The sequence below is a fragment of the Scomber scombrus genome, chromosome 12 (genome assembly GCF_963691925.1).
Source record: "Scomber scombrus chromosome 12, fScoSco1.1, whole genome shotgun sequence".
NCBI classification, from domain to species: Eukaryota; Metazoa; Chordata; class Actinopteri; order Scombriformes; family Scombridae; genus Scomber; species Scomber scombrus.
In genome coordinates, this window is record NC_084981.1 from 21,923,172 (window position 1) to 21,949,797 (window position 26,626).

The 26,626-nt window shown below is 39.3% G+C and overlaps 1 protein-coding gene across 2 annotated transcripts in view; it reads left to right on the forward strand.

The window, feature by feature from the left end:
• anapc1 (anaphase promoting complex subunit 1) overlaps positions 1-23,976 on the forward strand; it is a 55,836-nt gene extending 31,860 nt beyond the window's left edge. For both annotated transcript variants that reach the window (XM_062430514.1, XM_062430513.1), the window contains exons 34-53: positions 1,607-1,759; positions 1,860-1,941; positions 2,549-2,640; positions 3,511-3,645; positions 4,141-4,223; positions 4,698-4,776; positions 4,904-4,978; positions 5,067-5,119; positions 5,291-5,438; positions 5,623-5,819; positions 9,787-9,873; positions 10,273-10,390; positions 13,632-13,709; positions 13,917-13,984; positions 14,238-14,376; positions 15,682-15,768; positions 18,899-18,994; positions 19,539-19,728; positions 22,248-22,379; positions 22,718-23,976. In XM_062430514.1, the coding sequence (XP_062286498.1) occupies positions 1,607-1,759; positions 1,860-1,941; positions 2,549-2,640; positions 3,511-3,645; positions 4,141-4,223; positions 4,698-4,776; positions 4,904-4,978; positions 5,067-5,119; positions 5,291-5,438; positions 5,623-5,819; positions 9,787-9,873; positions 10,273-10,390; positions 13,632-13,709; positions 13,917-13,984; positions 14,238-14,376; positions 15,682-15,768; positions 18,899-18,994; positions 19,539-19,728; positions 22,248-22,379; positions 22,718-22,866 (2,241 nt within the window). In that variant the 3' untranslated portion in view covers positions 22,867-23,976. The remainder of the gene's footprint in view (positions 1-1,606; positions 1,760-1,859; positions 1,942-2,548; positions 2,641-3,510; positions 3,646-4,140; positions 4,224-4,697; positions 4,777-4,903; positions 4,979-5,066; positions 5,120-5,290; positions 5,439-5,622; positions 5,820-9,786; positions 9,874-10,272; positions 10,391-13,631; positions 13,710-13,916; positions 13,985-14,237; positions 14,377-15,681; positions 15,769-18,898; positions 18,995-19,538; positions 19,729-22,247; positions 22,380-22,717) is intronic.
• The last annotated feature ends 2,650 nt before the right edge of the window (positions 23,977-26,626 follow it).

Here is a 26,626-nt window from a genome sequence, read left to right on the forward strand (position 1 = left end):
CACACACACACACACTTGCAGTACACAAACTAACACAGAATCGCAATATGACCTTAAATACCGTTTACTCAGACGTACGCCCATTTACATTCATTAACTTGCATACACACACACACACACACACACACACAAACACACACACACATTTTTATCTAGATGACTAAATGAGGGACGTAAACTCGTAGAGAGAGAGTCAAAGCGAAACTCTGCCCTCTGAGAACTTAGAAACGAGGCGAGTCCTTCCCACTTTCAGGTGAGAAAAACAACAGGATGCTGCAAACCAAATCGTAGCTTTAGTTTGTTCAAGTAGAGTAAAGTTAGCATTGAGATGTGTGTGAAGATTAAGAGGAACCACCGCACCAAAATCCACACGAGTGTCCCCACTGGGTTCAGTTCCCTTTTTGAATCAGGACGTGAATTGAAGCAGCAGCTCACTAAGATCAAAGAGCTTCCCTTGTTAGTCATTTCTCTATAAATGAGATGTAATGTAGGAGTGTTCTCGTACAGGCTTTCAAATACTTGAAACTTGGAGAACCCAAATCCATTGAGAAAACCGACACCTCAAAGCAATTTGGTTGTATTTAATCTGCAAGATGTTTTTGAAATGTTTCTCATGTGGGGTTTTTTGCCTCATAAGGATCAGCTTGTTTTATATAGTTGACAATAAAAGTTTATTTCATCCATTTGATGTTAAAATCATTTTGTTTCTCAAGGCACAAAGCTAACTAATATAATATTCTGTGTTATAATTTTACACCAAAAAATATATTTTTAATGTTAAGCTGAAATTATGTGATTTAAAATAACCACCCAGTGCTATCAGAATTACCTCATTCATCCATTACGATTTATGCATGGAAAGTGGCTTTTGGACACAGATGTGGGCAGCTCACAATAACACACAATGATTCACAGAAACAGCAGCAAACAATGCCAAGCTGACTGTAAAACATGAGACAGTTGTGTGTAACTGCCGCCCTTTTGTCTGAATGAAAGCTGTAAACGTGATGAGCGTGGTTGACAGTGGAGCCTGTTTGTAGCTGGTGGTTTGATGTTGGTTTCTATTCTCGTTGTAAAGAGAAATTACACTGACATGTCTTTGGATCAGTTCATTAGAAATGTGTATGGTAGTGATTTAGTGAGAATGTGGAGGTGTGTGTGTGTGTGTGTGTGTGTGTGCCCATTTTCTACTTTCCTAGTGTGCTTCCCTTATTGCTGAAGCATTTTATAAAGAGAAACTCCCATTTTTATATACATATTTTATATACTTTACACACACCACACACACACACAGTGACCACAGGGGTCTAATTAAAGCTGCCAGTCATGGTGTGCTGGTGTTGGAAGTTGATTGGACTCCTCAGATACCTCAGAGCCACAGTTAGAGCTGATTACATTGGAAGTCGTGTTCTGCGTCACACAGAGAGACTCACATCAAACTTCATGGTCTGATATAATTTGATGTCTACATTTTACTAAAACTGACCATTCTTTGAAGAAATTATTTTAGTCGTGGGAAATTCCCTCAAATCTAAGTTTTCAAAAATGCTCACTCAGTTTTTTTTGTGTGCAATTTGCCATCTTTCTGTCCCTGTTGCTCCATCAGGGACATGAGATGACCAGTATTGGGCTCTTACTGGGTGTGTCTTCAGCCAGACTTGGCACCATGGACATGTCTATCACACGCCTGCTAAGTATACACATCCCTGCCCTTCTCCCACCCACCTCTACTGAGCTGGATGTACCACATAATGTTCAGGTAAGAGAGAGTTTACCTTCAGTGCAATTATATTATATATATACTACGAATGTGAACCTGAAAATATAAACGTTTCCTTCTCTTTTGTTGTTTTCTGCAGGTTGCTGCTGTAATTGGCATTGGGCTGGTGTACCAGGGAACAGGACACAGACACAACGCTGAAGTCTTGCTGTCTGAAATAGGTGTGTGATTATTTGGAAGAGACAGACACATGACAGAGACACTAAGTGATGCTTTTTCAATCCAAAACCTGGATTGAGTATAAGTTTTTCTGATGTGATGACAACTAAACACGTCGGTCTAATATCTGAAAACAGCCTGAGTCAGCGGTAAGGCCGTTGTTCATAAGTCTCAAACTCACACCCACACACACACACTTTAATTTACTATCTTGTTCCACCCTTCTCCATTCAGTTTCATAAACCATAAAATACTGTGAATTGGTCTATTTTTGGTTTATTGGTTTCCCCTGATATCAGATCCGTTTATGCAAAAGATTTAGTTTCCAGTGGCAGTGCAGGGCAAACCGACAACAGTAACAGAGCAACACTCATTCCCTTTATTTTTCATTCATTTCAAACTGCTTTGATTAAATTACAAATATTCAGCAAAACATTGTGAGCAAATATGAATGAAATCTGAAACCCAATTTAATACGTTGTTATTTGATGCTTGTGCTCTGTCAAATGTAATAAAATAGGCTGAAATTGATGAGGGAAATAAGTCCATAGTCCTGGATTATGTAGGATCAAGACAGGAGATGATATTTTTCTGTGTGTGTCTTTTCAGGTCGACCTCCTGGTCCAGAGATGGAGTACTGTACAGACAGAGAGTCCTATTCACTAGCTGCTGGGCTAGCCTTGGGCATGGTGTGTTTAGGGGTAAGTCACATAAACAAACAGGCTGCAGAGACATTTGCAGAAACATCCTAATGTTGTTTTAACCCACTGGAAGTTTCAGGTGGGTGGGGTTCATACCAGAAACTGTCAGTTGAACTTAAAATATTTCTTGTGCAGTATGAATATGTTGTCTTAACCTTATCTCCCTCTGGATTTCTCCATGAATATCAGTTTGTTGTTCATGCAAGAATGGCAACTCTAGAAAGACGCCAATGATTTCTCCCAAAACCTAATATCTACCGTGAAGATATATATATATATTTTAATGGAGTAATAAATTCTGTCATTGCTTTTAGCTAGGAATTCACAGTCATAGTGTTTTCAATAGCATTTTTTTTTATAGTAACTGAAGTGTGTTAGGTTGGATTTTCATTGAATGTGACATCTGAAATGAAAAAAGTAATCAGAGATGAGAAACTAAAGTCATTATCATACATTTAGCAATCCTTTGTTTTCAAGTCTACTGAGAAAAAGGAAGAGCGCAAGTTCTCACACACGTTCACAATAACCTCTTTGTCTTTTTTGTGGCTTTTTTTCCTCTCTTGTTTCCTCCATATTGGAATTATATTATTCTTCATCATTTCCCACTATTCTTTCCACTTAATATATTTTTCACCTTTGCCATCTCTGTGTCATCTCCGCTGACTTCCCCTTACCTCTCATCTCAAACACTCACACCTTTATTCCCTTCTCTGCACTGTTCCGTCCACCTCTTCACTGTCATTTCCTCTTCCCACTCATTATTTTCTCTATTCCCATCCTGCCTCATGTCCCCTTTTTATTTTTTTATTTTTTGCGTCATCATCCTCTCTCCTTCCCTTGCCTGTTCTTTCTCCCTTCCTCTCCTTACAGCATGGCAGCAACCTAATTGGGATGACAGACCTGAATGTTCCTGAGCAGTTGTATCAATACATGGTGGGGGGCCACCGCAGAGCTCAGGCCGGGGCCAACAGAGAGAGACACAAGTCCCCAAGCTACCAGATCAAGGTAGATGCACACCATACTCTATTTTTTTTTTTACCTTCAATATTATTTCATTGTACTGTAATAAATCTGATGTTTGACTTTCACTTAATTGAAGATTCTTAACTCTTCCACATTTCTTGAAGTGAAGCAACTTTTTCACAACACTGTAATAATAACATTTCAGTGTAATAACTTGCCTAACACTAACATGCCTTGACATGTTTATTACTGGCTGTGTACCTTGGCTAATGTGATTTTTTTCATGACAGAGATCTCAAGCAGTGCCAACTTGGCCCTGACAGTTTCACTACCAACCAAAATTGCACCAGTCACAGATATTATAGCATCATTTTTAATGTTTGTTTTATTCTAACGGCTGTGCTACGCCAGTGTTAAGCACACTTCCTCAAGTCAAGTGTTACTGCAGCCCTTAACTAGCTTCACACATGTTGAAATTAGTTATGTTAGCTTACCAACAGTTGATCTTATACCAGACGCCATCACTGTTTGTTTCAGGAGGGAGACACTATAAATGTGGACGTGACGTGTCCAGGAGCCACGCTGGCCCTTGCCATGATCTACCTCAAGACCAACAACAGGTGAGAAAATGCCACAATAACTTAACATCTGATATGTCTACCTATTCTTCTAAGCATAACACAAATTATCATAACAGTGGTGGTTTCTTAGGAGATAACATATGGCACCTCTGAGCTGGTAATATACATTCATGAATAACAAACTAACACCACAGCTATGCAGTCAGCCAATAAGGCAGCATCTACCTTGGTGATGAAGTTTTTAAAATATGGCTTAAGTTTTGTGCAGTTTCTTCTTTTCACCCATCTCTTGTCAATGTGAACATGTAGCGGAGCATCCTAACCTGCCTGATTTAAAAATCTCACCACCCTGTTGTTACATTACGCTGCAGAAGAATAAGTCTTAGCTTTCTGTTATTGGTCAAGAGGTTCCTGTCTGCTTCAAGGCTAATACGATGGCGTCTGTCTTAGGCGGAGAAGTTGTTGAAGGAGGGTATTAACACCTCCTCGTCGCTTTCTGACTCTGTCCACTAGGTCGATTGCTGATTGGCTGAAGCCTCCAGACACCTGGTTCCTGCTGGATTTCATCAAACCAGAGTTTCTGCTGCTGAGGGTTAGTGTAGCTCTAGCCGTGTGTGTGTGAGATTATTTTCCCCATCTTTTCTTCATCCAGTGTACCCGTCTGCTTCTACTTACCGCTCCCTCTCTTCTCCTCCTTATTTCCTTCCTCGCTCCTGAAGACTCTTGCTAGGTGTATTATCATGTGGGATGAGATCCTCCCTAATACAGAGTGGGTCAAAAGTAACATACCTCAGGTGAGAAACTGCACTCAGGCACACACACAAATCTTGAGTTTTACATTCATACAAGCTCCTGAAACCTTGTCATTTGTTTTATACTCAGATCATGAGGGGGACTTTTGACCCATCTGAAGACATTAACATGGAGACGATGGCGTGAGTGTTGAGGCCAAAATCTGGCATTTAATTTTAATCACAAATTCTGGGCTAAACCTTGATTATCATACCACTTTGAGGGAATTTAACATAACTTATGATTCCTTTATGTTACCAGCTTCAATGTGCCGCCGCAATGACTGATCATGTCATTTGATTTGTTTCTCTCAGCCAAGCTCAGGACTACATTACAGCCGGGGCCTGTATGGCTCTGGGTTTGCGCTTTGCTGGCTCCGCCAATTCCGATGCCTTCGACTGCCTTTATGAATTTGCACGGACCTTCATGAAGATCATGTCCTTCTCCGGTACAGCAGCTGTGGTAAGTGTTTACATATGTGTGTATTTAGGTTTGTGCTTTGATCTGCTGTTAGAATGACTTCACAAGATTGTCAGTCATGAAAAATGTGTTGTCTCGCATACTTCTACTTCAGATAATGATTTCCTTGTTTTCCATTTTCCATCTGTCTGCTGTATGTGTTCAACGTGTACGCTGGATCCCAAAGCAGACGGGCTATTACAACCTGCAGACTGGTCTGTCAATGATTCTGCTGGCGATGTCCATGGTGATGTCCGGCACCGGAAACCTGAAAGTCCTGCAGCTCTGTCGCTTCTTCCACAAGCGAACCGGTGGAGAGATGAACTACGGGTTCCACATGGCTCATCACATGGCGTTGGGCCTGCTTTTCCTGGGAGGGGGCAGGTGAGATGTCAACATAGACGCACCCACATACACATTTGTCTTTATACCCTTGTGAGGACACTCATTGACATAATGCATTCCCTAGCCCCTTACCCTAACCATTACAACAAAATGCCTACATTCAACCTTTATCCTAAAGTGAACCTAAGCCAAATTCTTACCTTAACCTTAAAACCAAGTCTTAACCCTCAAATTGCCCTTTAAAGTTGTGAGGACCAAAACATCCTCACAACACAGACTTGTCCTTACAATGCTGGTTCTCAACTGAAACTGGTAAAAAAAACACTAAAGTTGTGCTAAAAAGATTAGTTCAAACAGTTAATAAGTAACCAGGTTAATAAATGATTAACCATTCATTTAGTTTCTCATGTTAATAATACCTAAATGTTATCGAGTACAAGGATTTACATTGGCCAAATCGATAAATCGTTGTGCATATAAAATGTTCAAAAATTGTAAACACAACTTCACAATTTGTGAGACCCTATGGTGATGTCTTGAATTTGTTTGTTTAGTCTGACCAACAGTCAAAACCTGAATATTTTTAATTTATGGTCAAATATGACAAGCAAAAGCAGCAAATTCTCACATTTTAGAGGCTGAAACCAGAGTATATTTTGACTTTTTGTTCGAAAAATGACAGAAGCTATTATTCGATTGTCAAAAAAGTTGCAGTTTAATTTTTTGGTGATTGCTTAAGTGGCTAATCAGCTCTACTCAGCTTGAATTTAAGCTTTTCATTCTGCTGCCAACTTTAACCCCACCTCAAATTCATGTGCAAATTATTGTGTTAAATTAAAAGCTCAATCGAGGACACACCTCCTCTGTCATAATCCTTCTTAACTTCTTCATGTAATCCAACCAGCATTTTTCTAAATTGTGCTGTAAGTGGAGACAGGCTGAAACATTGTGTAACTGCCCTTAAAAGTCCTACATACCAACTATTCCTATCTGCTGGAGTAATGTTTGCTCTTGTTGGGCAGGCTCATACCTTGTTATGCACAGACAGGTGAAAGATTAAAGTAAAACCTGAATAAATGATTGTCTGAAGTGTTTGAAAATGCAGTCAATTGGTGAATATGCTATGATCTTCACAGTCTCCAGCAGCAAAAGTGCAGGAAAGAATAAGAATGAAGACACACCCACACACTCACTGTTTGGGTTTTGATTCTTCAGTGATTCTACACTGACATTTATTATATACTACATGTAACTTGCCATATGGCGCCTAAATTACTGTATGTAGACAAAACTCCAGTGACGACAGAAACACAGCCACCACATGTAGGACTGCTGCTTCTGGGAAAGATCAGGTACACAATGTACACATATGTGACATGTGGGTTAGCCACACAAACACACACACAAAAGTCTGTTTTGAGTGCTGTCTCGTGCATGATGAATGACGGATACGCACATACACACATGCATAAACAAAAACACACCCAAACCAGGTTTCCTCCAACCACCGACCTCGGCTTGAGCACTTTCAAGAGAAACAACGGCTCCAACTCTCCCATTACATGTCGCAAATGTCTCTCCACCTACAGCTGTAATCAGATGAACCTTTTGATTTTATTCTGGTCACATTTTCAGTTTAGACCTGCCACACTCAGTGTGTGTGTGTGTGTGTGTGTGTGTGTGTGTGTGTGTGTGTGTGTGTGTGTGTGTGTGTGTGTGTGTGTGTGTGTGTGTGTGTGTGTGTGTGTGTGTGTGTGTGTGTGTGTGTGTGTGTGTGTGTGGTTAAAGGTTAAAGGTTAAAGGTCAAGCTGAAGAACTGACTCACACGTTTCATTGTTGAGTTTCCTTGATTCTCTCCATCCGCTCATCAGTCATTCAGTCTCTCCATCCGGGTGCATTCAAATTTTATGTCCACATTTGCTGTATGCACATTTTATCGTTATCACTAGATCCTTGTCATTCATTTTTTCATTCATTTTCTCACCCACGTATTTCCTCCTTACCTCTAATCTGTCTGTGATTTTTTTTCTTTCTATTTTTACCCCCCCTCACTCTATCTGGTCAGTTAGTTTCTCTTCCCATTTATTAATTTTTTTTTAAAGCAGGAAACTGATGTGAAAGTTAAGTTTTTCCTTCCAAAGTCACAAGCTCAGACTAATGATACCTACATCATACTGTAGTTTATGTTTAGCTTATATCAAGTGGAACCTTCCTTTTTGGAGTTTGCTCTGGTTTCCTTCCCCTCCAAACACAAGCATGTGAAGTTCTATGAATATTTCTTCTGCCTTTTGGCCTTATCCAAAGCAGTGGCCTCAAAACTGGAGTTGAATCTTGCACTGTGGCTGCCCACTGCTCCTATATAGTATATAGTTAGTAAATACAGGCTTGTAAACAGCTGTTACACATCTAGAGGGTTGTTTTTTGCTGCACGCACTCACACATAAAAGTTCATTTATCAGAAGCTGAAAAGGCGAGGGTGGCTTAAAGGTTGGAGTGAATATAGTTTTTAAAAAAGAAAGAAAAAGTCACGCCCTGCTTAGAAGGAAAGTGACTCAGAAGGACTGGTTGATTTTTAGAAATCTTCCTTTTAACTCCTCCATTTTCCTGTTATTGTTGCAGCAATGGCCCAAACCCTCAGAGGCCGGAAGTTTCTGTCTCTGATGTTGCTGTTAGTCAGTTTGAAAGTTGAAGATTTAATTTTCATGGTCAGAGAACATCTGTAAATGTTCTATTCTTTATTAATTATTTGTATTTATTATTATATATTATTATTGTATAAACATAATTCAATCATTTCTTAAATTTGACCTCTTAAAACAAATCAGTATCTGCTGTTTGTTTCATAGAGTGCTTATTCTTTCTCCAGTTGCTTTGTTTGCAGGATTTTAAGAGGCCCAAAGGGATGAAAATAATTCAGTGTAGACAAAAGTCAGTTTTTTTGTGTAACAGAAATGACTACTTTTCTGGCTTCATGTGACAGTTTCCTGAAAAGATTCCTGAATGACTGGTTTTCCTGACCATCAGTAAACATTTTCCTGCTTTGCTGGCAAAATGTGGCAGAATACATCTTTTATATTCCTGTTAGGATGCCAGCAAGAAGAAAATGTAGTTTAAAGTTTTTTAAACACAATCTATTTGCTTTAAATCCATCCAAACTCCCACACCCACACTATGTTTAGAGGTCAGACCAATACTGATTTCTGTCCTGTAATCACCCTTTCCTGTAATTTCACTAGCTATTGAATACCAGTGCAATAGATTGTTCCATGTATAAGTCATGTTATGAAATTCACTGGAAAAGAAGGAAGAAAAAAAACACTAAATCACTATTTTTTGTTGGCTGAAGTATCTGTTTTAGTTTTCCAATCTTCACAATTGTTGAAGATCGTTTTTAAAATAGCTGTTATTCATGATTTTCCTTAAGATATGCCTTTTATCATCACCTTTACCCACTGTAGGTGTGTATTTTAGGTATTTTGAATTGTAAACTTATGGGGATAAATAGTAATATTCAGTGTGGTTGAGTTTGTTAAACATGTTAAACATACTCCAAGCAGCCGTTTAAATGAAGGGCAACGTCACTTTATCTCAGCTGACTGTTAATAAGTGTTCTCACAAGTAACCTTCTTGTACGAGCAGCCTTTATTGTCTGACCCAACTGTGTTATAATGGCTCCTTTACCTGAAAGTGCACAATTAACCACCAGCCATTATAGTTAAGAGGCTCTGTTGTGGCCTGTGATGACGTTAACTATACGACACACACCTGCTTTTACAAACAGAGAACAGAAAGCTGTGGTTATAATCTGGAATAATGCCCTTTTCAAACCTTGCGTGTCACAAGTACACTTCACATTCCCATCAGTGTTCACCACTGCTATAACAAGTGATTTATAGTGTTTGTACTTAACTTTACTATTGCTTGTGGCCAGTTATGAGAGTTTAATTATGTTTGTGCGTGTGTGTGAGAATATATTATAAGTATTTGTGATGTTTTTTGATGTTAGGTACACCTTGAGCACCTCCAACTCAGCCATCGCTGCCCTGCTGTGTGCCCTGTATCCCCACTTCCCTGCTCACAGCACTGACAACCGGTGAGACACAAAGTCACACACATTACCATGGTGGAATATTTATACTACCTTTGTTTCAGCCGAACTTTATCTTGTGAGGGTGATGTTTACTGGTTGTGATCATCCAAAGAGTCACAGACGGTTGACACTGATGTGTATGCGGATGTGAACTTCGTGAACCTTTAATGAGTGAGGTCATCACAGCCAGCAGTGGTAGCATGTACCAGGATTCAACTGACATATTTGAAACACTGCCAGCTAGTATTTTGTGCAGATATTGATTGATTTTACCCTTCCAATCCCAAAAGATTTCCAAAAGTTTGTCCCTGTCAAGGTATAAAAACCTACATCTGTCTGGCATTGTCATCTTTTACTGAATATGTGTGTATATGTGTGTTAATTTCGCTGTTGTTACGGCAGTTATCACCTGCAGGCCCTGCGGCACCTGGCCGTGCTGGCTGCAGAGCCCCGCTTGCTGGTCCCTGTGGATGTGGACTCCCTGAAGCCTTGCTACGCCCTGTTAGAGGTCACATACAAGGTAAATTAATCAAGCTTAGGTAAGGTCAGGTGACCCTTCCTTTAAGCAAAACATTTGTAATATAGTATAATATTTTGAGAGTTGATCATTGATTATTCTTGCATACAGATGAATTTAAAGCTGACGTGTCTTACTTAAATCCATCAAGTCTGTTTGGTTTCACATCCTATAAAAGCAAAGTGCAATTTTTTTTACTCTTACATAACATGCGTTTGTTCTCTCTCATTCTCTGTCACACATACGCATGTATGTATGTATAAGTGTCCATTGCTACACTTCCTCTTGACAAGTTGTACATGCAAACGCACACGTGCAAACACATGTTGGAACCTACAGTACGTGCTGGTTTCAATTCATTTCGAGGCACAAGAAAACCACAAGATTCAGCTTTTCGTCAGCTGGACGGCTTCCTCCGGCGCAGTCTAGTTTCCGCTCTGCTACAGTACATAGATCATATTTTATTAACATTTATGCTTGACTGTTGCTCATTTTGACATGTTTTATATACATTTAATTTGTATTATTACATTTTTAACCAAGTAGTTGCTCAAGGTAGTGACTGAAACAGTGGATGTTTTACTTTCTGCCTTAATTTAACTAAATAAATTGTTTTACAAACCAAAATGTGAGTCAGCTCAAGCTTTTGACACTCACAAAACACCTGGATTACAACATTTGTCAAATCTCTGCTAGATCCGTAATGCAGAACACGTACCAAAAGAAATGGAGACTTCACAGATTACTGCACACTGACAAACCAGAACACCCTGATAAACGGCCAAATATCCTAAATTCCGCTGTATGAATAAAACTGGTCAGGACTGAATAATAAATCTGTAGCTTTGCCAATCCAAAAACAGCCGTGAAATCATCCAGTAGTTCTGGTTCCTCTTTATTCAGCCAGTCCTGGAGAGGAGCCACTGTGGTGCAGTCCACATTGGTTCAGACTTCCTGTGTTGCGTGACCTTGCACAAGACTACAGTGTGTCCATTCATTCTGGCCACAGTCATGTGCATCATGTGCGCTCTGTAACGTCCATACACTGGCAGTTTGCCCCGCTCCCATTATTAGAGCCACTTTTAAAAACAGTAAGTTTAAAAGAAACAACCATCCATAACAGTGTTTACCCAGAAATTGTATTACTGACATGAGAATTACTGTAGATGTTTCTCTCATGCTACATATTTACTGGGCTATTATTTTCTCTGAGTCTGTCTGGAGTGCCCCAGCTCCTTCAAACTTACAGTGCACAAACATCATTGCAACACTGTAAATGTATCTTTTGAGATGCAGTAAATAGCTTCTGAATTATAGGAGCAGTCTTTTTTAAATCTCCCTTTGTGATGTTTTGTTGCCGCTCTGTATAGATGTGGCTGTTTCAGAAGTCTCACTTTGTTCTCAAGTTTTTTCTGCAGCACTGTGAGTCCCTGCTAAATTTGTTGTAGCATAGTTTGTCGCTTTGTTGTTGTGAAGTATGATATTACTGAATTCTTACTGACTCTTTTGAAAGACAAGAGTGGCAGTCTCTGTATTCTTACTTATAGCATTCTATGAAAAGTTGGCCACAGTGGCTTCTGGTGTACGAATGCAGAGTATAAATTTCATCAGGGCTGCCAGTGTATGAATTATGTGAAACGGTGACAGTAGTTCACATCCAGTGGGAGGATAGTTGGTAGTTTTATAGAAGCAAGATAGCTTTTGACTGGACGATTTAAATCTTAAATCAAATATCTTGTAGAGAAAAGTGCCTCAGCAGCACCTTATGCTCCATCAGAAACTGAGGAATGCATAGTATGAATATGAAATGGGTTAATACTGGAAATTGCATTATAGCACAGCAAATGAATGTTTACAACATTTAAACAAGCTGAGAATTGTATGAAAAGATTTTTAAAAATCAAGATCAACACAACAAGACACATTAAAACCACTGTTTTCTACATCGGCCATACTGGCGGGGTCTTGATGTGCGACATTGCGGGTTGATGTGCGTCATGTCATCAGGGCACATCACTGTCTTATTTCTCTGCATTGAGACGTGCCAACATTCCAGAAAAGCAACAATTGAATTGAATTTACTCTTCGGATCAGCGCGCCCCAGTTACTTCACTTTGTTTGTTTATAAGACATGTCCGGTATGGGCTACTGCTCATTAAATGAAAACATTCGTAACCACGGTGGATTTAAGCTTATATTTAGGTATTTTCTCAGGTGAAGGTTGGTTCAAGGTTGAAGAGAAGAGATTGCTGTGTAGAGTTACGACCGCCTCAAGACAGCACTCCTTATTTCAATTTATTTCACAGCAGAAAGCTCAGCTTGACACTTTGAACAACAATTACTCATTATGTCACTGCTTTAAGAGAGAATCCATGTATGCACACTACTTATTATGAGGATATGTAAATTAAATTGTAATTAAATATTCTCTTCAATTTAAATCTGTAAGAAGTCTACTCTACTCCCAATTCACACCAATTGTGTCAATATGTGGCATTATGTTGTTATATTTAAGCACAATAATCTGTTAAATTGCTACATGAGAAATAGCTGCATATTAGTGTAGCAATATCTGGGTGTTTAATTTTAAAGCCAATGCATCTGTATTTTTATTCTGGGACTCTACTAAAATATATTTGCATGATTTACAGATTTAAAAAAAGAAAAGATTTATTTATCTTATACTTTTACTCTTGCTCTTTATCTCTTTCAGTTCAGCCTCTGTCTAAAACAGACCACTTTAGGTCCTGTCTCTTTAAGACCCTCCTCCTATTGAGCTCACTCCGTTCTGATTGGCTAGCTTCTGGAAGCTGTTCCTCGGCAGACTTCCGGCAGCTCTGCAGGCTACGTAGACAGACAGTTGTAGGATTTTGCTCTTTTTCTCGTTCTATTTTAAATGGAAACTTCTCTAATACAGAGTGTGGACAAAGTGAGCAACCTTAGCAACAACCATTGGCAACAAAATCTGCAGAACAGACAGCCATTTGTGGGATCAGATGTCATGGCAGATATTATTTTGCAAACTCAGCATTCAGAGCAGGTTGAAGCCCTGACTTTTTACTTGTAGGGAGCATTTTTACATACTTTGACCATATTAAACAGACATACAGCATCATAACAGTACAAAATAAACAGACAATCACAAAAGGCATGATATGTCCCCTTTAAGCTGAGAGTGAGAAACTGCACACTTGCCCTTTTGTTCTTGTGCGTGTTGTAATGACGTCATTTCCTCTTGTTTCAGGAGACCAAGTGGTACGAAGAGACGACAGTAGAACTGATGGCTCCCACAATGCTTCCTGAGCTGCACCTGCTCAAACGGGTAAAGCCTGAACACAACACTTCACAGCCTCTGGAGTTTGTAGCCCAGTGGAAACTGTAGACTGCTTTCCCTCCCTGCTGAGGAGTTGGTTATGTTTGGGGTTGAGTTTAGAGTATCAAACATTATTGAATCTTTATGCCACTCAAACTATCTGCAGATAAATAAAGTACACCCTAAAATCTTATGATCTGTGTTGATTTGCTGCAGGTAAAAGTGAAGGGGCCACGTTACTGGGAACTGTCCGTAGACCTGAGCAAAGAAACACAACATCTGAAGTAAGTATAGAAGGAACTTTGACGTCATCTCATAAAAACGTAAGCAGAGGTTGTTTTTTTTTCTTCAAATTTAAGCAGAGGTTTAATGGCAGTCTCTTGAATAAAACAAGAAAATACAGTGTGCGAGAATGATTATGGACCACCTTCGCTGTCTCGTGACACAGATGGATTAGTGGAAACCACAGGGGAAGCTCTGTTCTCATTTATTGATTTGGTTGACTTAAAGGACAATCTCACTCTTCCTCTCCCTCAGGTCCATCTTGTCCAGAGATGGGGTGTTGTATGTCAAACTAAGGGCTGGACAGTTGCCCTACAAGGACGATCCTCAGGGCTGGAAGAGCCTGCTGGCCTCCACTGTCAACCATCGCAACTCTGGAGTCAGAGCTTTCAAGGTAAACTCATAAAGATGTCACATGTAGGCAAATAATGGCATCAAGCATCGCCAGAAGGTTTCTGTAGCGCTGATTGATCTGGGCGAACTTTTAGAGTGTGTGAATGTAAATTTTTTTTGCCTTTCTTTATTTGCACAAATTTATTTTTTCAGGCTGTGTTTATTTGCATGTACTGATACTACAGAGATAATAGTAAATAGTGAATGATAATACTGTGAGTGTGGCGTGTGTTTCTCGGTGTGTTTTTGTGATCTCAATCTGATGCTAAAACTTACAAGAACAGCACTTTTTTTCCTTTTCTTCTCTTCCTTCCGGCCTTATTGTTGCTTCTCATGATGTCACGCTGCACAGGTCAACTACAAATTTTCCATTCAAACAGAAATGTTTTCAGTTTTTACAGACACGTCGTCACCTCAGTTTACACCTCATACAAACAAGCTGTCAGCTGAGAAAAGTTGACCATGGCTTTCAGTAACTAATCAGGCGCAGGGTTTCTAGTCTGATGTACACGTCATTCCAAGACTTACTCAGTTATGTATTTTGGTAAGTTGAACTTTCAAACACCTGCATCAAGTGATTTCCCTCATCTCTCAGAATGGTGTGGGTGTAGAAAACTTTTTTTGCTATGTATTTCTCACCATACGATGGCTAAAGTTCTTTTTTTAAACTTTAGATACGGTCAAGCTGTGTTTAGCTGCTGAAAATGACCTTAAGTTGACAAAATTCAGTGTTTTAGTTTGGATTTTGCCTTTAGTAGACTACATTCCCCTTTTAATAACCAGTTTTGAAATAGACTGACACATTCTAAGAAATGAGTCTGCGCCAACAACACACTATAAATAGAAATGAATAGGATTGAATTGACCTCCTCCCCAGTGGCTGCTTACAGTGTCTAGTCTTGGCAGGTTGTCACTACAGGTTCAGCAGGCAGCTGTGTGGTTGACAGACTATTACTGGTTTCTTGACGGCCTCAGTGTACGCTGTCAATACACGTGCAGCTCCGGAGGGTTAAAACACAAAACACACATTGTTTATTCCACACGTCTTCACTGTCCTCCCTCCCTCTCCATCGTTTTCTTCTTGTGCATTCACGTTTCCTTCCCGTCTTTCTTCTCTTCATTGCATTGCTCTTATCCCTTTGTCCTTTTGCTACCACCCTCCATTGTTTCAATCAATTGTAAACCAAACTGTCTTTGTCTTTAATGTCAATGCCTTTTGTGTTTTAATCCAAAAAGGGTCTATTTATTCCACCTGTCATTTGCATCCTTCCGCATTTGACTATTTCCCTTGTGTGTGTTACTGCAGCCTGAGGCCATCTCTACGTTCACGTCTGATCCGGCTCTGGTCTCCTTCGCTGAGTTCTTCTGTAAAACCTCTGAAGGGATGAAACACGTGAGTTTAACACACAGAAGTCTGAAGCCAGTTTCACTCCATTAGCTGAGCTTTTTGCAGTCAATTTACTGTCCTGGATGAATATGAGAGAGACTTTGGCTTGTTTTTCCAATCATAAGTAACACAAATCTGTTGTCACCTCTACCAACGTGTTATATCGTCATTTGGTAATCGTCTTGGCTTAAAATATCCCAGGGAATTATGGGTTACTGCTTGATTTTGAACCATATGTGTTTAGTTTACAACATAACCAGGTTTAGTCACTCACCAGGTTCACAATTGTTCTGAGATTTCAGGGAAGAAATTTATTTTTGTGGGGTTTTGTCTAGACAGAAAAAAGACGAGGGTGTCTGAAAGGGTGTATTTTACAGCTTTGTTGTAATTGGTTGGCTTCAGTGTAGCTGTAGTGGAAATAAACCAGTTTTCTCTTCAGAATAACATTAACAAACCAGGAAGGAGTCACGTTTTTAGATCCTGGAGGTTCAGTAATGGAAAGTCGCAATAAGGTAATTAAAAGTTATATCGGCCCACAATGGAAACAGAGCAGTAATTCACACTCGAATAGCAATAATTTTTTTTATCATCATATTGTGGTTTGTTGAGCTCTAAGTTCAGAAACTCTCTGCTATGTTGAAACTCTGCTCCTTTTCTCGCTGCCAGCTGGTGGAAAATAGGGGGAAACACCCAGACATGTTGGTTGTTTTTGTTCAAATCATAATATACTTGTTAACATGTACCATGCATTCCACTTAATATTGTGTATCTAGAATCGGTTAAGAATAATGAATAATGTTAATAATATTCCTCTGATAATCCGGAAAAATGCATGTTCCAATTTTAGTAAATGTGAATGCTGGCCACATGTATCAGTGTTTGATCAACGATATGCTCTGCTTCCCTGAATAACATTAAAACACTGATATGCATGCAGACATGTGGATGTGTCTGTAATAGACAAAATACATCAAAGATCTTGCTCTATAGGGTGAGACTAATTCAACAAACAGCCATGTCATCCTTCAGTAGACATAAAAGCAGATATTAATTGTTGACCAGACTCAGTGTCTGTCTTTTGTTTGGACACAGTAATAGATTGTGCTAGATTATGTTAAATGAACTGACAAGTATTACTTATTAAGAAGAAGCAAATGCAGACATTCCAAAGCTCGGCAATGTCTGTGGTCTCTATAGAAATGTTGGAAAGACATTCAACCGTGACTTTGACTCGAAATGTCAACAAAGCTAAGAGTCAACAGCCCTGCAGCTCTCTGAGGCTGCACTGCTGTGCTTTGAGCAAAATATGCTAGCAGCAGGATGCTAACATGCTGCTAATTAGCAGGTACAATGTTAATCATCATAGTTTTGCGTGTTTAGCATGCTTACATTTGCTCATTAGTACTAGTAAACATAAAGTATTGAATATTTTGACCTGAAGATTACACAAAAAATTTTAAAAAACAGGACATTTAATTCATCCTTAGTGTACCATCAAGGTCTGTACTTTTTCTTTTTTTTGACAATCCATCCAAAAAAATGTTTTTTTTTCAAAACCACAAATGTAGCTGCCAGTGCTACAGCAAGAGTGAGGTGATCATATACAAATTTCCCCATCATGGGACTAATAAAGGAACATTTTATCATCAAAGTCATTAAGATTCATCATGAATGTCTGCACAAAATTGCATGGCAATCTGTCCAATAGCTGTTGTGATATTTCAATCTGGACAGTGAGTGGTGTTGTTCAATTTGGACCAAAGCGGTGGTCTGACCAGCATCACCATCAATAGAGCATCGCAGCTAAAACACCTAAAAGTAGATTTTTAAACTGAAAAAAGCTCTAAATAAAGTACAAAGTGACACATTTGTCAGCTTTATATGTTAAGCATGTGTCATACACTGGGTAATAGTGCTTTACAGAGACTTAAAATAGATTGTATAGGTTATCATGTCTGATGCTCAGTCTGTTTGAGAAGCACTTGACTCCGACTCTCTGAGTAAAGAGGCTGCTTCATCGCAGCTTCGGGTTAATTGGTTACATTGTGCAGAGGTCACCGGTTTCAGCTGGCACAGCGAATTGAAAGGGAATTTGTCATTTTGTAGCGTAACATTCTGTAATTGAATTTAACGACGACAGGAGGAAATTTCTTTGCTGTTTATCTGTTTTCATCAGTCCAATCACACCGGCCCTGCCTGCCCCTTTCCCTCCGACTTCTTGTTTATTAAATGCGAACATTTTCTTTGTTTTTAAATCGGGGGCGTTGTGTTCGCTGGCAGGTTAATTGCGAGATTTGTTGCCGTCTGGGTTTTAATGTGGTGTGAAATACCTCCAGGTCTAGATCTGAATGTTCAAGTCGCCTGTTTGACTGCACATTTCTCCCAGTCCTTAAAGAGTTGTGAAAATGTCTTTGAAAGCAAAATGTTTTTTAATCAGTGTGCCCTTTCTAAATATGTCTCTGCCTCAGCTTTATCACTATCTGTGCTCAGACTGATGAAAACCCTGTGATTGCTGTTTACAGTTCACTTAGGTTTCTGTGACTTGAGGAGTCACGAACCTGGCCCTAAATAATGTACAGTGTTGATGACTTCCCTGTTTGACACCATTACATGTAAAATTGGAGACCTTCAATTTAATTTACGAGACCTTCCAAGTCACTTGAAAGTCATTACGTGTAGAATTAGCACAAAGTGAAAGCGTGCCCAATGCCCTTACTGGATATGCACAGTGTGTTCTCACCACAATGCCAAAAACTACTTAAAATATAAACTCACACATAAAAGGAGAAATTAAACGGAGATGCTTGAATGGTCTGATTTGGAGAAGTGCAAAATGCTTCATCTGTATTGAAATGAAAAATCTACATGGATCTGAACAAGTAAAATGTATCATAATTAATAATCTGTAACACACAAAGTGGATAATTGTTATATGAATAACGAAAACAGCAGCAGTTTAACACATCTTAATGGGCTCTGTGTTAAAGACATTAGAGCTTTTAGTGCTGTCATAGACCAATTTAAATATTATCAAAATGTTTGTTGTTAAAAGAGAGAATTTATGTGATTTATGCACTAACCTGTTTGTGGTTATATTCACTCACAAACACACTGATTCACTCTGTTGTGTTTGCAGAGAGAGGACACTCTGGTGCTGTTCTCGGCCATGCTGTACGAATGTGTGACGCAGGAGTGTCCGGAGATGCTGCCCACGTACATCGCTATTGAGCAGGTAACAAACACATCCACACACACACTGAGTGAGCTGGGTGATGACACTGTTAAATTAAGTCCTTGTCACTGTTTTTAGCATGTTTTGTGCAATTGCATTACCAAGAAATGTAACTTTAATTGTGTGAAATTGCCAAAAATCCCACAGCAAATAAGGCAGTGAAATGAAATGTTCTCTCCAATAGATTGTCTATCTCAAGTTAGTTTTTTAGTTTTTCCATGTTTGAGAGTTATTAACTGAACTGAAACCGACAATTTCAAAATAGAAAATCAATTTTAAAAGTTGGTATGCTTTGGAGAGTGATCGGCACTAATGTAAACCATGTGTCATTTAATTTCCGCCTTAGTGAAAATGAGTTTGATGGTTCTGGATCTGTAGTGTTTGAGCATTAAATGCTGCTATACTAACACATTGCACTTAATAAAAAACACAAAAAAGAAGCTAATAATCCAAAACTATTAAAAAAAACAATTATCAAAAGTCCCTACACCAACCCTGACTAAGTGAAGGTATGCTGACCCATGCTGTTGCTGGTTTCTCTCAGGCGGTGGGTGCTCTACGTCGGGGAGACCTGCTTCAGACCTTCCCCCTGTGGCAGATGCGTCTGGTGGTGGAGTTGTGGGACAGCAGGGTCCTGCGGGGTCCCACTAACCGCCACGATGCCTTGCTAACCTCCGAGTTTCTGCCCGTCATGAAGAACTTAGTGGATGTGGCACTGGACAGCTGGCTCAAAGGTGAGGAGGGGTGAAAGGGACGGTCGATGGGTGATTGATGGATTGACGTGTGAGTGAATAAGAAGGCAAATCAGTCTAGTGAAGTTGCAGATTCCATCCAACTGAATACACGTCCCCTCACCATCCCCAAATGCAAAAGACTCTCTTTGGAGCCAGTGTTTGGTTTGTCTGTTCTGGGCTACTGTAGAAATATGGTGACCTCCAAGGAAGAGGACCCTGTACATCTAAAGGGCTCATTCTAAGTTAACAAAAACACAATGATTCTTATTTACACGTGATTATACACTAATTAAAACATACTTATTAATTTTCTATTTCTGCCGAGTCTGTTCCTCTAGATACAACTAAATTCTGCACACTGCACCTTTTAAATGTTTGGTCAAATCTGAAGTGCAACCTGACCAACAGTCATACTTCTCAGAGTTTACCGTGATCCATCTTTGACATTAGTCATGTATGCAGGCGTGTACCTAAACAAATTGATACGCTGTTAATGCATGACATAGACAGGTCCTGACAGATAGCCATGTCCTTACAGATGTAGAGCTGTTGTTTGCAGTAATATAGGGTTATTGTTTTTTAATGGATACCAAGCTCTGGCTCTAATTTGGAAACAGTTTCTGGTTCCCAGCCCTACACCCAGTGCAACAGTGTTGCTCACTGACATGCTTTAAGTTTTTGGACAACAACAGAGGTCTACAGCACAGAGGAATAAGATGTATCAGGCTTTTGATACACACACACACACACTTGCACACAATACAATACAATACAATACAATTCTTGTTAGTAGGATACATTCCCCTGATAATAAACTAGCCTGTCTCATTTAATGATTAATAATCTTAATGGACAGCTACTACTGTTTTTAAATGTGTACTACTCATATTAATAACAGAATTACACTGAACATATTTCATAAGCATCACTTCTCAGTTTCATTTCTTTTCACCTTAACCACATGAGATTTATAAAAAGTGCATTTTGGCGCTGCAGAGCAACAGTGTCACAGTTTGAGTATTTCACAGGCTGGATGTGTTTCAGCATGTTTTGTAGTTAAGGGTGTAGCACAATAATGTCATAGTTTAGATGTTAAACAGACCTTGTATACACTCAAACACACACACATTCCATCACTAACGTGCACACACATACACACACACACACACATACAGTAATAATGACACACACAGGCGTGGGAAACAGGTGAAGTGTAGTCGGACAAGACTGCGATCGTGTGAACAGTTTAAACAAGCTTTCACTCTCTTTATGAAGAGGAAGAAAGAAGAACCAAACTACAGTAACTTGACCTCAATCATCAGGAATGTCACTTTTCTCTGGAACTCATCCGTGAATGTTAAAATCTCACAATCTGATTGGTTGATAGCCGTGGTATGATGAGGATATACTACGGTTATGACATAATTCTGCAGCTAATGTTTAAAATGTTGCCCGTGTTGTGTAAGCCGGCAGGGATGTCGCAAAGCCAGACCAACCACACAAAGGAGATAATGTCAGTAAATGGGCACAAATGTGAGATCTGTTTTAGGACTGTTGGCGAGTGAAGCTCGATGTCTGGAGAAGCCCCGTACAAAACGAGACATCGGGGAGTTTGTCCCTTGACGTACAATTAATGGGAACATTCAAATGAATATGAATAAATAAATAAACTCTGGTTTGATTGCTGACTAGTTTGGATGTTCGTTTAGCAGTTTACTAATAATGCTTAGTAACCGCAGGCAGCTGGGATCTACTTTCTTGTAAATTAATCGTGTAATATCATTTCCTTTTAATGAAACTGTTTTTATTGGATTGTGTTTAGCAACATCTCATTACTAGCAGTGGTGTATTGTGATTATATCACAAAAAAAGGAAAAAACACCCTTTTAACTGTCATCACAATACACTACGGCCAGTCATGAGATATTGTGTAATTACAGACTGGGAGAAATTTCTTTCATACATGGTCACAAAGTAGCACTGCAACAACTAATAATTTAATTGTTAAGTCAAACGACAGAAAATTAATCTCTAACTATCTAAATAATCAAATAATAATTTTTGTCATTTTTAAGTAAAAATGACAAACATTTACTGTTTTATCAAATGTGAGGAGCTGCTCTTTTTCTTTGTTTTACATGATAATCAACTTCAAATCTGTTCATTTCGGACTGACGGTTTAACAAAACAAGACATTTGAAGATTGACACATTTCACTAGTTTTGGACTTTTTATAGAAAAATCAGTAGTCAGGAAAATAATGACATGATGGATGTGTGTGACATTGTTCAGCAAATGATATCAGACATAATTTTGCATCTTACAGTCTGTCAGTGCTCTCCTGTCTGCTTTCCTGTATCTTAAATTCAGAAATATTTAAATTAAATTAGTCCTAAATACAGAAAATACATTTTGTGTTTGTTTCCAGGTAAAAGTATGTAGCTGTAAGTGCACCTGTTACACAAAAACACCTGAAATATTAACACCTGTGTGCCTTGTGTGTATGTTTGCTCTTGTAGACAACAGTTTAGTGCTGAGGTCCTACATGAGGGGCGAGGTCCTCTCTAAGAACGCCCAGTCCATCATGTTGGCCTGTTTCCTGGTGTACCGCTCCATCCCCTGCCTCAGGAACACACATACACAGCTGGAGGGTAAGACAGACACATGTACACATTAAACTAAACATAAAAGCTGTTTACAGTTGAATAACCTCAGTATGCAAATACTGTTTATACTGTGTATACACAAAACAGTGTATAAACAGTATTTGCATACTGTCCTTCATGCCGTTTTAAAATCTTGCTGATATAGACATGCTCTCATTAAATGACATGATTGAGTCCAACATCCTATTTCTACAGACAAACACCAAACAACCAAAGAAAATGAAACATTAGGGGACCTTTTTTTAAAGTTTTTTTCCCTTTTCGTCTTCTTTTATTTGACTTGTGACAATAACATTTACCTGTTTTGTCCTCTCTCTGTGCAGGCTGCACCTCACTCGGCGATTTATTGTCACGTAGCAGGGGGCTGGGCATCCCTCTCAGAGACCTACTGAGGCTACAACCCATCCTGTTGGGCTCTGCAGTCGGACATCAGACCCTGCCGGGCTTCCCCCTGCAATCATACCGATCCTGATGCTCGGTACTAGTCAACTGACTAGTAACCTCTCATAGACGCACTTCACAGCCTTACGTACCCACTGCCAGCACAGGTAGAACAGATGGTGGCGGGTGTGCGCATCATGTGGGACAAGATGTGACTATAAGATGCCTTGCGTCGTATTGCCTCACTGCTGCCCGGCTGCTCTGCTTCTGAGAAGAAATGTTTGGAAAAATACAGACTCCTTCTCAGCCTCTAGAAAATGGAATAACTAATATTAAAGTTTTGTAATATAATATTTCTATTTAGTTTTTTTTTTTTCTACAGCATAAAGAAAGTTTAGGCTGCAGTGATGACACAGCACTCGTGCCATTTTTGTGGTACAATGAATCCATAATAAGGACTGTTTTGATGCCTAAAAGTCGAGCCACAGCCAACTTTTCTACACCGACTAACAAGGACAGAAAGGACTGGTCAGTGCTAAATGAATGGAGTCGGCTGTACTAGTACCAGTGTCCACGCTGCCTGTGAGGGCTCTCCTGAGAAAACTATGTCAAGAAAATAAAACAGAACCTGAACACTTGATGAATACTGTGGTTTATTTAGTGTCTTTATATAAGGCTCAGTCAGCCAGCTCTTGTGGTAACCAGGATGTCAACTGCCTTTATTCTCACGTCTTTAATTGGGGTTTTTTCACACTCTTAGTAATCCACTCGTTTAAAGAAAATATTTCAGAAAGCACACATGCATTGATTCTGACTTATTTTCGATTTCTGACTCAGACCAGCTGACATCCAGTTACACATTAAACCACTAAGAGAGAACAGCACTGTGGGTTTTTTTGTTGCTGAAACTGTTCAGCCTTCTTGCATTGTTGTCCATCATGTGTTGTTGTTTTGTTTTTATTTTTTTATATTTAACACAGATCTCACTGTTTTGTTGCCAATGTTGCATCAAAGTGAAGATCTTTAAAAGTGAGTTGAGGATTAAAACGGGCTGTGGGGAGTTTTTGGGGTGGTTCCCCCACATGAAGGGAGCCCCCAAATCTTCCACTTGTATCTCTGTAATAAAACAATGTCCTTAAATAAGACTCATTTACTGTAGATTGTATTCAGTTCCCTGACCTTTGCACTTAGTGGAAAAATGGCTTTGGTTATATGTCTGACTCTGGTGGTTAATGAGTTAAATAAACCAAATGATGCCTTTTCTTTGCTTTGTGATTCTCTATTATAACATCTCTGATACATCTCCTGTGGCCTCTGGTCAAACTGTCCGCCTCCAAAGTTCAATTTTGTTCAGACTTTTTGGGAAGTGATGTAAAAAAAACAAAAACAGCACTCTTTGGAAAGAATGCACATAACAAACACACATTTTGTTGAGGGGTGATTAAATGCATTTATTCCACCTTCACAAAAGAATAAAAATTAAGAGAAAACAGGTTGCGTGGATACCTGCCACATTACCGCAGGGCAGTGCTGCTTTTGTGATGGTTAAGTTTAACAGATATTATGCAGGTGTTCAAACAAGAGCGTTAATCTGAGACCCGTTTTTGCGCTTGCACAACAAGGCAAATTAGTTTGGGTGATTCGTTCGTCTTTTGTCATTTAAAACTTTTAAAAAATCATGACTTCTTGTTTTTATGGCCGCACATGTCAATGACAATGATAGTACTCAAAAACTAACCACTGACTGCTGCTGTGTTGTAAGGGAAAGTTAACAAGACGATAAAAGTAATGCGAGTGGTCAAATTAAAGCTTTAAAACTTTAAGAGGTACAGTCAGCAGCAGCACATATCAACACATACGGAGTGATGATGAAAAGTACGTTTATCCACGGAGTCAGGACCATTTCTTGTTAACATTCATACATTTGTGAAGCTGTTGGATCCTCTGACACAAATCTCATAGTTTTGTTTAGTCTGCAACTTTGAAACCCAGGATTGTGGGACTTTCCTGCCAGTTCATGAATGCAGCATGAGCGCCTAAAACTATCAGATGTTGGAAATCTGTCTTCATCACCAAAAGTTAATCGACCATTCCTTGGGCTGAAGCCTAGCTGCCCCATTAGACTTTCAACCAGAGCTGTCTAACTTATATTGAGATTTTTCATGATACCAAACAGAAAATGAAAACATGAATCCAAGACTTTCTTGAAAGCAGATAAATTGTGTCTGTTTTTCATTAAAGGCATTCAGCCACCTGGATTTCAACAACTATAGGCCTTTAAAATCTTAAAAACGTCTTTAATTTTGAGTGTATGGAAACTCTAATGTCATGTAGTTAGTGTGTGGGAGGCTGTGCAGTCTTAGATCATTGCAAACCAACAGCTCTGAGAACATTCCAGAGCAAATGGAAAACATCCGAACAAACAAGTGGCCCACACCCTCCTCGCAAAGCTGCAACATGTAGAGCAGCTGCTTACACTCTGATCAAACTCGTCGGAAGGAAGAATTTGTTTGTATACCTCTTGTTTACCTCTTGTTTTTGTTTTGTTTCTTGTGCAGTGAGGTTAGATGGATGTCTTCTGAGAGTTCGCCCACATGAATCAAACATCAGCAATTCTCATGATTTCATGTGGAAAACTTCTTATTAGTTGCAGGTAGTAATTAGCTGCACCAAACCAGGTTATGATGATGAACCAATAAGCGTTCCTTTCTATCTGTTAGGAGTCTGCGCACTTCCTCATACTAAAGCTAATTCTGCTGGTTTGGGTGGATAAAACACAGGATTCAAGGCATCTGCTGAGCTGAATTTGCTGGTCCACCCACATCTAAACGCCTTCGTGCTTCCTGCTGAACAACACATTTAACAAAAGCTGAAGGGTTTTCTTAGGATTTTAACCTTGAAAAGGCCCAAAAATAGCAGCCAGACATGACTCATACTTTTTATAGTTGATAAGAAACTTTCAGACCCACACCTGCTTGGATTTGGGTTATTATTTTCCCACAAGAAGATATTGGTGTTTTTTTTATGTCATGCCTTTTATGGCTTTTATCAGCACCCAGAGTTGTTTGGGAGTCCATTCAACATTAAAGCCAAGGCTATGTGACAACTGAAGTGTGCATCCCCCTTTTTTTGCGGAAGACATTGTAATAATATTTGTTTTATTGTACCCGGCAGAGCCAAAATCAAAGTGGTGGTTGAAGAATTTAGAACGCATGCAATCTCATTCAGCTTCTTACTACAAACTTCTACATAAACACGTCATTTTCTGCCAAACCTTTGACTAGTCGTGCTCTTTTTACTGTTTTGATGGGGGCGGGGCCCTCCTGGGAAAAAAGTGATGTCATGTCCTTTGGTGCACCACTCGCGATTAAGCAATGCTTAACTCAAAATGTAATGAGAGTTGCAGGGTTGTTGTTTGTGTTGCTATGGTTTTACGGTCATATGTCCTCAGAGCCCACATGGTTATCAGTTTGCTTGTTCTGTCGAATAAATAGTCTGAATTTAAAAGGTGTATTTCATTGACTTTTGATGTTTAATTGGCTAATTGTTGCTTCAAGAAATGACACCAATGTACTGCTAATTATTCAATACTTAAAGCTGCAAATTGTGAAAGTGGAGTTTGCATGCAGTGACAAACCTGCAGAGCCTTTAAGTGTCTTTACTTCATAGCTTTGGTTTTCCATCCTGGAAACTCGGCCCTCATCTACCTTGTTTGTAGATGCAGCAAGCAGCTGTTTTCAACGAGGAAAAAGAAAGAAAGACAGAAAAAAGCCTCAGCTTTAGACAGCCAACAGACAACATGAGCTATTGAAGATTTCTTTAGTGCATTTAGCAGCTAAAGTGCAGATATT